We start from the raw sequence: 14,766 nt of genomic DNA, 5'->3' as shown, positions 1-14,766 counted from the left end.
TACCCGCAAAGTGGGAAATGATTTATTATATTGTATACAAATAAAATTGTAAATAACATTAAAAAATAAAGCAGGGTGCATGTTTTGTGGTTTCTGTGACACTTCATTGTTATCAATATATATTCAAGAAAACAATATTCAAACGGGCATTTAGCAGATTAGTTATTTGAAGTGCTAAATGTCCGACACTGTCTAAAGGCAACATCTGTATAAATCCCTCATAGATTGTTATTTCTTTTCATTGTCATGTGGTCGTTGTGCGGAGGTTATTTACAAATATTTCACATAACACTCAATTAATATACTATCATCACATCACTTTCGCTTTGCTTCTACACTGGGTTTAGTTGTCAATATTGCCACCCCGTGGAATAATGATGAATTACAATAATAAACATGATGACGGCTTTAGAACATGGTTTTATCCATTATTTGGTCATGTAAGAACATGACTTTTGAAGATGTATTCGTGGCTGCAAATACGCTCAATAGTTACCCCCACCCACCCACACACATATTTAAGAGTTTGCCTCTTTTCTGGTAGATTCATGATGTATTCATTACATTAAATGTCCTTACATGTCATTTAGCTGACGCTTTTATACAAACTCAAGCAGGCTTTCAAGAGACGATGCATGAGAAATAGTGAACACGGGGACAATGGGAAGAGATAATGTCCTTGATCGGATTGCGTTTTTTGTTTTCTTTTGTGTTGTGGCACCATCGTAATGGTTTCTTTTACTTTGTGGGGAAGATGCTTGAAAAATCAAATCTCTCTCCTCTCTCTATCCTCTCTCCTCTCCCTCCTCCCTCTCACCTCTCTCCTCTCTCTCCTCCCTCTATCCTCTCTCCTCTCCCTCCTCCCTCTATCCTCTCTCCTCTCCCTCCTCCCTCTCACCTCTCTCCTCTCTCTCCTCCCTCTATCCTCTCTCCTCTCCCTCCTCCCTCTATCCTCTCTCCTCTCCCTCCTCCCTCTCACCTCTCTCCTCTCTCGTGGCTGCTGGCTTCAGTCCACCTGACCTATTAGCTGACCTATTAGCTGACCTGTTAGCTGACCTGTTAGCTGACCCGTTAGCTGACCTGTTAGCTGACCCGTTAGCTGACCCGTTAGCTGACCTGTTAGCTGACCCGTTAGCTGACCTATTAGCTGACCCGTTAGTTGACCCGTTAGCTGCACAATCTAGGCTCACGTTAGCTATTGTGTACATAAAAGGAGGAGCTGAAGTATTTATATCTTTTCAATTTTAATCTGGCAGGGTAGTTTTATAATTCATGTCGGTATTTTGTGTAAAAACCCTATTGATTTTTTACAAATTATATTTAATGTGACTTATTACACTTATTCCTCTGGGAACCCATTAAATCCACAGAAGACATGAAGGAATCCAACAAATACCAAACCATTCATTTTATTAACGGTGTTTTCTTTATTTTTATTGGTTAAAATCAAAACACAACAAAAACGTACATTTTCACACGTACATTTTCTTCTATCTAACCTCCTGACAGATTTCACGAAGGAACATCACACATTAACACGTCTACATGGTCGCACATTGTAAAGTACACATTTGCGCACATATACCTTCATAATTTGGTCACATTATTTGTTGCCGTTTTATCATTTTTGGGTTTCTTTTTAACAGTTAAAAAATAAAAAACTCTCCTCAGCCAGAAAGCGACGTGACGGTGGAGCGTCGATGACCTCGTCATATATCTGAACACACAAACACACAAACATAGATCTTCTTTTGTATTTTCTTTTTTATACAGAATTAGCATAATGCCCTAAAAAACATAATCTAGTTTTTTTAGACAATATAATATACTGCATTATAGATTTACATTTATTTATAGAGAGAGATGTACTTAAGCAATGTTGGTTACTACTCAGGGGGTTTCCTGTCTGTAGATTTGTATTAAAATAAAGTGGAAACCTTTTATTCATTCATTAAAAAAAAGCTGTTTGTGGATCTGCTGATTAAGATAATTTGCCAAAAGTTTTATTCAGGGTTTTAATCAACTGAAAGAGTAACTACCCTCCCAAACACATGCTAAAGATGCTAATCTAGATGCTAATCTACATACAAAGAGCTAGCACACCTTCCAAAATTGTTTACATTGGTGGTTTGTCACGATAACGGGTCCTTTATAGCAGGGACTCTTATCAAACCATAATCATAGCAATGGTCTGCATGCTAACAATTAGCATTAGCGAAAGCTACGTAGCCAACAACTTAGCTGTTAAATGAGTAAAGTTGAACGACTTTGATCCCCGGTTGTTTAAAGGGACTTATTGTTAATCAACAAGCTAAAGCTCTGTAGCGACAGCGGCTAGCCCGCCCCACCTGGCAAAATGTTTACCACATTGTTTTTGTCAATTTCCAGAGAAAACTCTGGAATTTAGTCACTCTTTAAGGACAAAACCCACAATTTAACGCTGCAATTAAGAAGTAATAAGCGAAGTTGCGACACACGTCTGGTACGTTTATCAGAATTTGCCTGGCAGACGGCACGAAGGGCACAAATGAGAAGGGAAAAGCAGGTTGACACAAACAAACACACACGCATTGTAATCACATACCCAAAGTTAAACACACCTCTAAGGGGATTATTTGTTAAATGTGCCCCGTTTCCATGTAACGCACCTTTTTGGGCTTCATCACCCCTTAAGCTGTGTGCTTGAATGTTGTGTGTGCGTTTGTGTGTGTGTGTGTGTGTGTGTGTGTGTGTGTGTGTGTGTGTGTGTGTTTCTACTAACACGGATCGCAGACATCTTGCAGACCGGCAGCAGACGATGAAGGTGACCCTTGACCTCCACCCCCCCCCCTTCCTGTCCCCCAAAAAGAAACCGACTCCATCGACTGATGCTTTTGCCCCCCCCTCCGCTGACCAAGAGGAGACACGACAGGTGAATGGGATAAAAAAATAACTTAGAATTATCACGTATCATCAAAGATCTCTGCAGACCATCACATCCTGGACGCAACCTGGGGGGGGCGCTACAGAGTCCTGTATGCCAGGACCACCAGGACCAGGAACGGCTTCTCTATTTACTCATTGAATATATCTTCATGGTATAGTTGTTAAATACTTGCATTTTTCGTTTCTATTCTTATATATATTCCCTTTTCTTATTTTCTTTGTATATTCCTTGTGGAGGAAGCACATGTAACTGGAGTCGTTTACCAGTTTTTTGTATTAAAGGTTTTTCTTAAATATTGTTTGAATATGCGAATGAGTCATTTTGTAATCTACAAAGTAATAAAATAAATCTTTTCTTTCCTTTCGTCTGAAAGCTACTTAAGATAAAAATAGAGCGAAGTCTCTAAATCGTTGCCTGTTGTGTCTCCACTTATGGGTCAGAACCGCCCCCCCCCCCCCCCCCCCGGATCAACACAGCCCCCCCAGTGTATTTCACCCCACCCCGTCAGTAGTCCTGCCGCTGATAGCCGCCGGTGCCGTCAAAGGCCTCATCGCCGTTGGCCTGCCCCCCCCCGGCCCCCCCTCCTCCCACGGGGCTCTCCGGGTCGTCCCCACCGAAGGAGGTGTAAGGGGCCCCGGCTACGTCCTGGCTGGGGTCCGTGTACTCCTGGGAGAAGAGGGCCGAGTCGGCCCCCAGCTTGTACCTCTGGAAGCCCAGGAAGGACTGGCCCGCCTGGGGGGGGGGTCGGAGGAGGAAAGGATGGAGGATGCAGAGGTGGAGGAGGTGTTAGAGCAGGGAGGAAGGACAAAGAGAGGAAAATTGGATTAGTCGGGTTTGGAGCGTATTAGTTTGCGTTAGAAAAAGGGCGACGTCATTATTCTGATGAGAAACGTCAGCGCGGGATGAAGGAATTCAAAAGAGTCCGTGTGCTTTATTGACGCTGGGAAACACGAAAAAGCTCATTTTCTGTCCACAGAACAATAGAAGGCGGCGTGCGTTGGCAGAGGAGACCTTCTCAAACCGTTTGGGCTTCTTCACTTCTAGTTTGGTGATAAAATAAAACCGTGAAAGATGTTCTAAGAATGTATTACAACAACATTCATGAACGTGAACTAAGATACACATCCAAGAGTATTAGCACCTGTAAGTAAGAGGAGACATTATTTATCCTCATGATCCTTCATTCATATTCAGACATCTAACCTTCACAACTCAAGGAAACATTCAATTCTTAACGAATATATTTCACTGAATTACAGGCATTAAATGTATTGTGGATTCAGGCCGATTTCTGTGAATGTTTCGAGTAGAAGGACATGAGGATCAACAATAAAGACATGTTTTTACTAAATGGTGACATTAATTCTGCAGGCCACTGTAAGAAAAAATCAAACGTCCACTTAAAGTCACTGTTAGAAAACAGCAGACGGACCTTCTAAGGCCAGAGGGCCGCTGTGTGGCGTTCAGGGACGTGTTGGTGGAGATGAAAACAGTCTGAATAAGTGTGTCTCTGTAGTGAAGAATCAGCAACTGGGAATCTTTTTGTCCTCAAACGAGAAGCAGCAAGAATTCAAACAAAGTCACTGAACAAAACCACTGTGTTCCACAAGCACAGTGGAGATGAAGATCGGCTCTTTAACGGGGCTCAGACGGGGGGCGGTTGGGGCTCGGGGGGGAACAGCTTGGTGTATTCCTCTTCGAATGACACGTTCTTTAACTTCTCCATGGAGAGGAGGGTCTGAGTGCCCTGCAGGAACGGCAGCAGGTGAGATAACGGGTACCAGACAGTAACACGATGGTTCTCTAACAGGCAAAGAACCAACACCCAAGAAAAAAAACCTTTTATCTGCCGGATGTCTGTATCTCAGTAAAGCGCTGAACATCTGCAGGCGTTTGTCTTTCAAGAAACGTTTGAGAAAATGCTTCAGGTTTTAAAGAGCCAGAAAAGGAATTCAAGAACCTTCAATTAGCAGTTATTTAAGGAAGAACCTTTCAGACCAGGGTTCTTTAAAGAACCCACAAAGGTGCCTGATAGGATAGTTATTTTTGAAGGTTCTTTGAGGTACCTTTGTGGGTCCTTCAAAGAACCATTTAAGGAAACGGTTCTTCAGAGATCTGTGGTCTGAAAGGTTCTTTCTGGAACCAGAAAGTGTTACTCCATGGCATCCCTCTGAAGAACCATTCTCAGCTCCAGGTGATGCCCCTTGGGGGCTCCTGACTTTGAGGGACCTTACCCAGGTGAAGATGGAGAAGAAGGAGAAGGTGATGGCTGCCCGGGCAGCGTCCCCTCCCTCCTTCAGGGGGTTGTCCTCCAGCTTGCTCACCTGCCACTGATTGGCCAGGAGACAGAAACCCACGAACCACATGAAGGACCAGAACGCTGTGCAGAGAGAGAGAGAGAGAGAAGGTGCAACGGGATGTAACGAAGGAACTCTGCGAGAACCCTTGGACAGGGTTGGTCACCTATACCTGTGTGCAAGGCCTTCAAATGAGAAGATCACAAATGCTGCCGTGTCTTCAGCTACATGTGAGACGAAATAAGGTGGGAAGAAGGTGGGAAGAAGGTGGCTCGGTCGGGCGGCGACCTCCAGATTGGAAAAGGTGAAGTAAAAGCTGATGTATCTTAAAACTGGCACTCGTTCTAATATTTATCATATAAAGTGTGGAGACTCTGGATGTCACAAAGTAGCCCCGCCCAAAAGCATCCCCTGCTTTATGGTCTATTAAAGACCTGTCAATCAGAGTCTGACTCTATATCAGGGGTCTCAAGAGACCCCCGCTCTAAATGGACATCATGCTGTATTGAAGAAGACTTGAAACTAGAGACTGAGACCATAAACTTCATGTTTACTGAGGAAATAAATCAAGAGAGAAGTTGAGTCATTTCCTCATAGACGTCTATGGGAGCAGAGGAGTCGCCCCCTGCTGGTCACTACAGAGAAGTAGAGTCATTTCCTCATAGACGTCTATGGGAGCAGAGGAGTCGCCCCCTGCTGGTCACAACAGAGAAGTAGAGTCATTTCCTCATAGACGTCTATGGGAGCAGAGGAGTCGCCCCCTGCTGGTCACTACAGAGAAGTAGAGTCATTTCCTCATAGACGTCTATGGGAGCAGAGGAGTCGCCCCCTGCTGGTCACTACAGAGAAGTAGAGTCATTTCCTCATAGACGTCTATGGGAGCAGAGGAGTTGCCCCCTGCTGGTCACTACAGAGAAGTAGAGTCATTTCCTCATAGACGTCTATGGGAGCAGAGGAGTCGCCCCCTGCTGGTCACTACAGAGAAGTAGAGTCATTTCCTCATAGACGTCTATGGGAGCAGAGGAGTCGCCCCCTGCTGGTCACCACACAGAATGCAGCTTTAACTCATGAGGTTTGGGCTTCAAAGGCTCCTGAGCGTTTTGAACTTAATGAGCTTGAAATGATCTTTTTCATGGTATTTGTCTGAAGTTTACGTGGTTATTATATCAGAGCCCAGTGTGGATTTGAACTGACATGAAACGCAAAGAAAAATATCTAAATATTAATTTACCTGACAAGCCGACATCCGCCAGCACGGCCTTCTTGCGGTCTTTGACGCTGCTGATTTGGGGGAAGTAGACGTCCAGAGCCAAGAAGGCCACGCAGCAGAGGAAGGCCATGGAGCCCATGAAGACGCCGTAGTTACAGGCGTTCTGGTTGCGGTTGAAGATGCAGAACTCCTCCGGCTCCTCTGGGCGGTTGATGTAGCCCTCGTTGGCGATGCAGCCGAAGATCACGATGGAGAAGAGCTGAAGAGGAGGCGAGAGGAGAACATCAAGTCGCTGTCGGAAACCTGTGGAGAGACCTTTGATAAACAGGACGCAGTGTGGATGGATCTCGGATCCAGGTCCGGCTTCACTGCTTTTTTCTGCCCTGGAGCTGAAGCTCAATTAAAAAAAAAAGTTAACAATCATTATTTTATGGTGTGTAGCATTTTTTTAAATTCCCTATTTACAGATTAAAACCTCTTTTAAGTCTCGTGGCTTTTTCACGCAAAACCCTTTTCAAACGTTTGATATCAAAAAGTACGACATGCAGAAAAACTCTCTGTCCTCTTTCCTCCTCGGCCTGCAGGAGACAGGAAGCAGACGGGGACACCTCTGTGTGTGTGTGTGTGTGTGTGTGTGAGGGTAGTTTACCCAGCTGTGTGTGTCCATGTGCACGCCCACAAAGGGAAGAGCGGCTGTCAATCAGGACTATTGTAATAACAGGCAGAGGGACGGCGTTATGACGGCGAGGACAGAACGGCAGCAGGAGGTCAGAGAGGCAGGAGGCGGTTTGAGAGGCGGACGTCGTCATGGTGACGTCTCATTAACTTATGGGGGTTGGAAGCTGTGAATGGTTTGAAAGTACATCTCTGATCTGACAGCTGATGAACCGTCACCGACCCGCCGGCCGCCTGCTTCAGATCTTCTGCTCCACAGTTCTGGAGCAAAGTCCCAGAAAGCTGCAGGTCTGCTGCGTCCCTCAGCTCCTTTAACTCCAGATTAAAGACTTTTCTGGTTGCTTTAATTCACCATTTCTGTGTTTTGGAATTTCGGTGCTTTACTATTCATCCTATTTTTAGTTTCTTAACTTTACAACTAAAGTTGGCGTTTATTACTGTACTAAACAACATAATGTTCTGGTGCCGGTGAGGTGAGGGTAGGATTATTAAAAAAAACATCACATCACTTCTGTCGCGTGAACATATTCTGTAATATAATATGTGTAATAAAAGTTACAGTTAAAATGAGCTCGTATTTGCAAATAAAAATAAAATAGCTGTGGAAGCAACTTACCAAATGTGTTTGCTGCTGTGGTTTTATTGACTGATTGACTCTGTTTTAAGATTAAAATATTACTCTTTCAGGGCTTAAACGATTTGAATTTAACTTGAATGAAGTTAAAATGTTCTTCACTCAGCCTGAACTTCTTCATGCTGTGGAGGTGGAGCATTACTTTTTAGGTTTAGAGACTATTACTGTGCAGCAGGTTGCCAGGCAACGGGGCAGTGGAGGTAAAGACGGTGACGCAAACAGGACGTCCGCGCAGGACGGACGTCTCCTCTCAGAGACCGCTGGGGGTCAGACGATGCGGCCCACGTGGACCAGACATCCAGGTCCTCCTGAGGATGCAGCCGACCGAATGAGACACGGCTTCAGACTGCACACGCGTCCCAGCAGGACGGGACAGACTGCACACGCGTCCCAGCAGGACGGGACCCGAATGAGACACGGCTTCAGACTGCACACATGTCCCAGCAGGACGGGACCCGGGACCCGAATGAGACACGGCTTCAGACTGCACACGCGTCCCAGCAGGACGGGACCCGGGACCCTCAGCATATTATGGGCTGTTAGAGGAATCAGGAGCCGGCGTGCAAACCCTCTGGTCCCTCCTCCTTTTCCTCCCTTTTTCCCTCCCTCCCTCCCTCCCTCCTACTGTGTTTGAGTGGAGGGGGGCAGCCAGCATCGTCTCTAACACCCTCTTCATCTACCGGCAGCCGTTTTCATGAAGGAAGACATGATGACAAGATGGGGGGGGGGGGGGGGGGGGGGCAGTTATTTTTAGCCCACGACTGCATCACCCCTCCCCCCTCGTCTCCTCCCCCCTCGCCCCCCCCCTCGTCTCCAGTCTAAACGAGCGCGCTTGGACACACACACACACACAGACACACACACACACACACACACACACACACACAGACACACACACACACGCACACACACACACACGCGTAGTCATGGGGGGCATCAGACACACACGCCCGTTTGTCCGGCGCTTCACATGCTCTCAGAATCAGGTCAGAAGACACAAAGTCACACGGCGTCACAAACCCTTTTCTACGCCTCAGATCGTTTTATCTTCTCGTTCGGGTCTTTTTCTCACGATGTGGAAGAACGAAGTCTGAATGCTACAGGTTCACTTTGAGGAGAAGATCTCCAGCATGTTCTCCCCGTGTCATGGGGGTTCTCCCCGGTTCCCCCCCCAGTCCATCAACATGCTCTGGGGGGGAACTTTGGTGCTATGACATCATAGAGGATGTAGGAGATGAATGAATTGAGATGCTTTCTACAAAACATTATTGTTGTCATAAAGTTAATTTAGTGCTTATAGCTTAATTATCTCAAAAACACAAATGTTTTCCTTTATAAATGTGAATAAAATATGATTTAAATCTTTCCAGTTGGTCGGGATGAGAGTGGAGCATGTGATGAGCTCTCCTTTCTCCTGTAGGTGTGTGTGTGTGCGTGTGTGTGTGTGTGTGTGTGTGTGTGTGTGTGTGTGTGCGTGTGTGTGTGTCTGTGTGCGTGGGGGGGTGATCACATGAACATGAAAGCAGTGACTGTGAGAGACACCACGAGGGCTTCTTGATCTTGTGACCAGCAGAGGGTCGTTTCATATTTGCACACTAGGTATGTTGATTTGAGACATGAAGAGCGTCTATGTGTGTGTGTGTGTGTGTGTGTGTGTGTGTGTGTGTGTGTGTTTGTTTGAACTCGTGAATTGTTGTGTTGCTTCAAAACACTTGGAATGCACAGACTTCCTCTTCTCCATCGATTCGCGGTGCAACAGGTCTTAAAACTTCGGATCACATCAGAAAAAGGGAGCAAATATAAGAGATTGATGACCGATATTAACACATAAAGAGACGCGTCATCAAACATAAGATTATACTTTTACTTTGTTGTTCTAAAAGTCTAATAGTAACAGTTCAAATAAAATATTATCAATTTTATTCGCATCACAAAGTAACTGAAGAACCTCCGTTGGCTAGCCGTTAGCCGTTAGCCGTTAGCGGTGCTGCTAACACTCGTAGCTCCTCCTCCAGGTTGTCTAAACACTGATTGGTTGTTCACAGTGTCACTAGTCTAGAAGAACTTTCTGGAGTTCTTGATGAGATTTAAAGCTGCTGAAAGGTCCTTTGGATCCATTGGAAAGACAATCGATCATATCAACACACACACACACACACACACACACACACACACACACACACACACAAAACTAAAAACACTGCAACGGTGAGTCATTTATATTTACTGTTATTACACCTCATCAAACCAGAGGTTGAGAGTATTTGTTTCTAATCATTCTGGAAATAGTACCTGAGTTTGTGGCTATAAGTTGCAAATAACAATGTTTAGAGTCACGACATATTTTCACATTTCATCCATGTAAGTTGGTACATTTGGAGCTTTTAGTCTTTAGAGGAAATACTTCAACCAGACATTTTGAATCTGGTAAAAGAGGACGTCATCTACTGTGTGTGTGTGTGTGTGTGTGTCTGGGCTTGTTGTCTGCTGGATGAGGGTTGGATACCTGATTGCTGCCGTTGCCATGGCAGCAGCTGCTAATGTAATGAGAGAGAGAGAGAGAGAGAGAGAGAGAGAGAGAGACCTCGTCACTGTACGACTCAAGGAGAGTCACTGCAGCACCGAACGGGACACTCGTATCCACACACACACACACACTCACACACACACACACTCACACACACACTCACACACACACACACACACACACACTCACACCCACACACACTCACACCCACACACACTCACACACACACACACACCCACACACACTCACACACACACACACCGGTCCCCTCGCTGTCTGAATTTGGGAGGCGATTAATCGGACGAATCCAGAAAACAAGTAAAAAAAGCCTTAAAATATACATTATAAATATTCCTAAATGTTAATGTTTTGTCTGTTCTTTACATCCCGGCTCTGTTTCCATTGATGCTCCTTGTCTCCACACGACCGCCTACTGAGTATTTAAAGACACGACCAATCCAGTACCAGAAATAGCAAAGAAAACGTGTACCAGTTACCCTTTAGGTGTCCCTACGAATGCTACGATACTACGAACGCTACGAATGCTACGAACACTACGATGCTACGAATGCTACGAACGCTACGATGCTACGAACGCTACGAATGCTACGAACACCACGAATGCTACGATACTACGAACGCTACGAACGCTACGATGCTACGAATGCAGGATGAGAACAGCCCAGGACTCAATTAAACCAAAGCAAGAGTAATATTAAGACGTGGAGAGGAGTCATTTAATGACATTAAGAAGATGCTAAAAACCAACCAGCTAAATGCAGGATGTATTAACCCCCCCGAAGAGATTCTTGGCTCATTTGTTAATGTGGTCAAATATTTAGTTCACATCCAAACAAACACGTGATCACAACATGACTTGTGCAAACAAAGGGTTTTATGTCCCAACACGCAAATTAAGGAAGCTTCTACGTGTGAATTGTGACGTTCAGACACTGAGACGAGAGCGGCAGAGCTCCTCGTTCACGCCGAGCCGACCGGAATGTTCTCTGGGAGGGTCACCAGGTCACCAGGTCACCAGGTCACTTTAAAACCTTCAACAGCGGCGCCTTTGTTGCAGAGTAAGCAGGCGCTTAAGATGAAAATAGTTAAGTTTAATGTTATTATTCTTTTACGTACGGTGCATTATAAGATCCATCAAATACATAAAAATAACCCAATAACTTATATTTGTTTTGTATATAGAAAATGATCCAGATCCTCCAACTGTGGTGCATCATCACAACAAACATACAGGACACACACACACACACACACACACACACACACACGGAACCCCCCCACAGTCATTTTCTCCCACACAGTCCTCAGCAGACTGAAGTATCAGCACACAAAACAACCTCGGCTGCGGCTGTTACTATGGAGACCGGTTAATGCCGAGGCGACGCCAGCGTGAACGAGGCGACTCGCATGGAACCCAGGGAGTCCTCCCCGTCCCCCCGTCCCCCCGTCCCCGAGCTCGGGCCCCGGGAGAAGCTCAACCTCACTCAACGTTGAATTCATCAACAAATTTATGACTATAATTTAATGTTCATTATGAAGAAAATATGGATTTTCTTCATGTTCCACTACGCAGGTCTGGCTTTTTTTGGCCCGTAAATAGACTGAATTCCTGTCTTTATTTTTACTTTTCTCCAAGCAGAAACTGCTTTTCCTGAATGGGGCTTGGTTAGATTGTCGCTAGGCTACGCTAACATTGTAGCATGATTGCCCGAAACACTGTTACACTGTTATATATGCTAACGTACGGCAGCAGGGTTATAGTTTGTACCACGTGGTTTCTAGACCTTTATATTCAACAGCATCAGTGACAACAGGCGAAGAATCTCAAGCTGATTGGCTTCAACGCCACCAACGCCAGCAACACCACCAACGCCACCAACGCCAGCAACACCACCAACGCCAGCAACACCACCAACGCCAGCAACACCACCAACGCCAGCAACACCACCAACGCCAGCTACGCCAGCAACGCCACCAATGCCACCAACGCCAGCAATGCCGCCAACGCCACCAATGCCACCAACGGCAGCAACGCCGGCAACGCCACCAATGCCACCAACGCCACCAACGCCAGCAACGCCACCAACGCCAGCAACACCACCAACGCCAGCAACGCCGCCAACGCCACCAACGCCACCAACGGCAGCAACGCCGCCAACGCCACCAATGCCAGCAACGCCACCAACACCAGCAACGCCACCAACGCCAGCAACGCCAGCAACACCACCAATGCCAGCAACGCCGCCAACGCCACCAATGCCAGCAACGCCACCAACACCAGCAACGCCAGCAACACCACCAATGCCAGCAACGCCGCCAACGCCACCAACGCCAGCAACGCCGCCAACGCCAGCAACGGCGCCAACGCCACCAAAGCCAGCAACGCCAGCAACACCACCAATGCCAGCAACGCCAGCAACGCAACCAACGCCAGCAACGCCGCCAACGCCACCAATGCCAGCAACGCCACCAACGCCACCAACGCCACCAACGCCACCAACGCCAGCAACACCACCAACGCCAGCAACGCCGCCAACGCCACCAACGCCACCAACGGCAGCAACGCCGCTAACGCCACCAACGCCACCAACGCCACCAACGCCACCAACGCCAGCAACGCCAGCAACGCCAGCAACACCAGCAACGCCGCCAACGCCACCAACGCCAGCAACGCCGCCAACCCCAGCAACGCCAGCAACGCCGCCAACGCCACCAAAGCCAGCAACGCCGCCAACGCCAGCAACGCCACCAACGCCAGCAACGCCTCCAACGCCAGCAACGCCACCAACGCCAGCAACGCCACCAACACAAGCAACGCCAACGACGCCACTGACGCCACCAACGCCACCAACGCTACCAACGGCACCAACGCCACCAACGCCACCGACGCCAACGACGCCACCAACGCTACAATGTTCAAAGTATTGTTTATTAACAAGGCTGCAACATACAACATGAGTAATGCTAAGTTAACGGTTACTCACATGGTCGTTATTTCTCGTGAACGGCCCAATGATTTGTCACTATTTAAATATTAAATGGTAAATGGTCCAGTGGTTCCTGTGCTAAAGGAGCTAAGTAAGGAAGCATCGAGGCTCCTTTCCTTCATTAGAGAATTCCAACAGCTCTTATCGTGGCGCCGCTTCCACTACTTCGCTTCCTTTCACCCCGTGAGGAACCTTCAGAAGAACATTTGACAATTTGAATGCAGCCAACTTCCCTCTTGCCTTATTCTCCTCAGTCCACACACGGTCACTTCCTGTTCTCCGGCTAAGAGAAACAAACGAGATGGCGACGGTGGACTTTAAGGCTTTGGAACCTCAGTCCACAAACTTTTTCTGCATTTTTATCCTTTCAGCACTGGAAAGGCTGAAGAAGGGAAGAAATGCTGTTTTGAGATGTGGAGAGACGAAACAATCCCAACGTCTGAACTGCTTTCTGCTTCAAAGAAGGACCTTCTATTTCCACACCGTGTCTCACTACGGGAAACCAAAGTCCAAAACGGGACAAAGGCAAAAGCAAACAAGACTGAGAGCTTTTCACGAGCACCAGCTAACTTTACACGTTCCATAAAGAGGAGCCTAAAAAGGTGATGAAGTATCAGACGTAGGAAACACAACTCACTGATCTCCAACCTCCAATACGATTTTAAACCACAGACACTAAACTAAAACAGATGCAGAGCTGAATAGACAACGATACATAGTCCTTTGTATTCCTTATCCGGGTCATATTACATACGAATTACAGTTATTACTCATTATCCTGGATGAGGACAGTGATGATGTAAACACAGATCAGGACCCATTATGGGCCTCCAGCAAAAATGCCTTAAAAATGCAAATATTAAAATGTGTTACACAATATAAGACAGCTAAACAAAATGACAAAAGCTAGAGAAGGTTTCCAAACTCTTTGCATCAGCAAAGTTCAAATAATAAAGCTATTTATAAGCCGGCAAAGAGTACAACTAAATCCTATTTCATTTTATACATACAAGTGTTGATATATATTCTTGTTTCTCACCCAAGACACGATGCGAAGAACAGTCTGAGGCTGCCGGAAGAAGGTTACCGGGTCGAAGGCTCCTCCGGCTTTCCCGGCTCCGTATGCCTGCATCCCCTCCATCGTCCTCCTTCCTTTCTGCACAGCCTCCTCTGGTCCTCCTTCCTTTCTGCACAGCCTCCTCTGGTCCTCCTTCCTTTCTGCACAGCCTCCTCTGGTCTTTGGCTCCTCGAGGCGACACAAAGAATTTCCGTGAATCTGCTGCTTGTTCTTCTCCTTCTCCTTCTTCTGGATGGTGCTTAGTCTCCTGGTTCTGTCTTCTCGTGTAGATTTAACCTCTAAATTCACTGTCGTCCTCTTCCCATATCCTTGCAGGGGAAGCCAGTGTTCTGATGACGCGCGCGCTCTCTCTCTCTCTCTCTCTCTCTCTCTCTCTCTCTCTCTCTCTCTCTCTCTCTCTCGGCGCAGGAG

General features: G+C 46.6%; 1 protein-coding gene across 3 annotated transcripts; it reads right to left on the bottom strand.

Annotated features, from left to right (window-relative positions):
* Nucleotides 1–1,407: 1,407 nt before the first annotated feature.
* Nucleotides 1,408–14,747, bottom strand: syngr1b (synaptogyrin 1b). Of its 3 annotated transcripts, XM_078079899.1 has the most exons (5): nucleotides 14,505–14,622; nucleotides 14,317–14,473; nucleotides 6,455–6,692; nucleotides 5,161–5,306; nucleotides 1,408–3,658 (listed from the first exon to the last, which is right to left on the bottom strand). In XM_078079899.1, exons 2-5 carry the CDS (start codon nucleotides 14,416–14,418, stop codon nucleotides 3,431–3,433), a joined length of 714 nt encoding a protein of 237 aa, XP_077936025.1. In that variant the 5' UTR covers nucleotides 14,419–14,473; nucleotides 14,505–14,622; the 3' UTR covers nucleotides 1,408–3,430. The 3 variants fall into 3 exon arrangements, with proteins under 3 accessions (XP_077936025.1, XP_077936024.1, XP_077936023.1); XM_078079898.1 differs by having other exon boundaries at nucleotides 14,317–14,747; XM_078079897.1 differs by having other exon boundaries at nucleotides 1,408–4,673; nucleotides 14,317–14,555.
* Nucleotides 14,748–14,766: the final 19 nt, after the last annotated feature.

This window comes from Gasterosteus aculeatus, chromosome 9 (assembly GCF_964276395.1).
Source record: "Gasterosteus aculeatus chromosome 9, fGasAcu3.hap1.1, whole genome shotgun sequence".
In the NCBI taxonomy this organism is placed as follows: Eukaryota; Metazoa; Chordata; class Actinopteri; order Perciformes; family Gasterosteidae; genus Gasterosteus; species Gasterosteus aculeatus.
The sequence above is the reverse complement of the archived record's forward strand: the minus strand, read 5'-3'. Positions and strand labels throughout refer to the sequence as shown.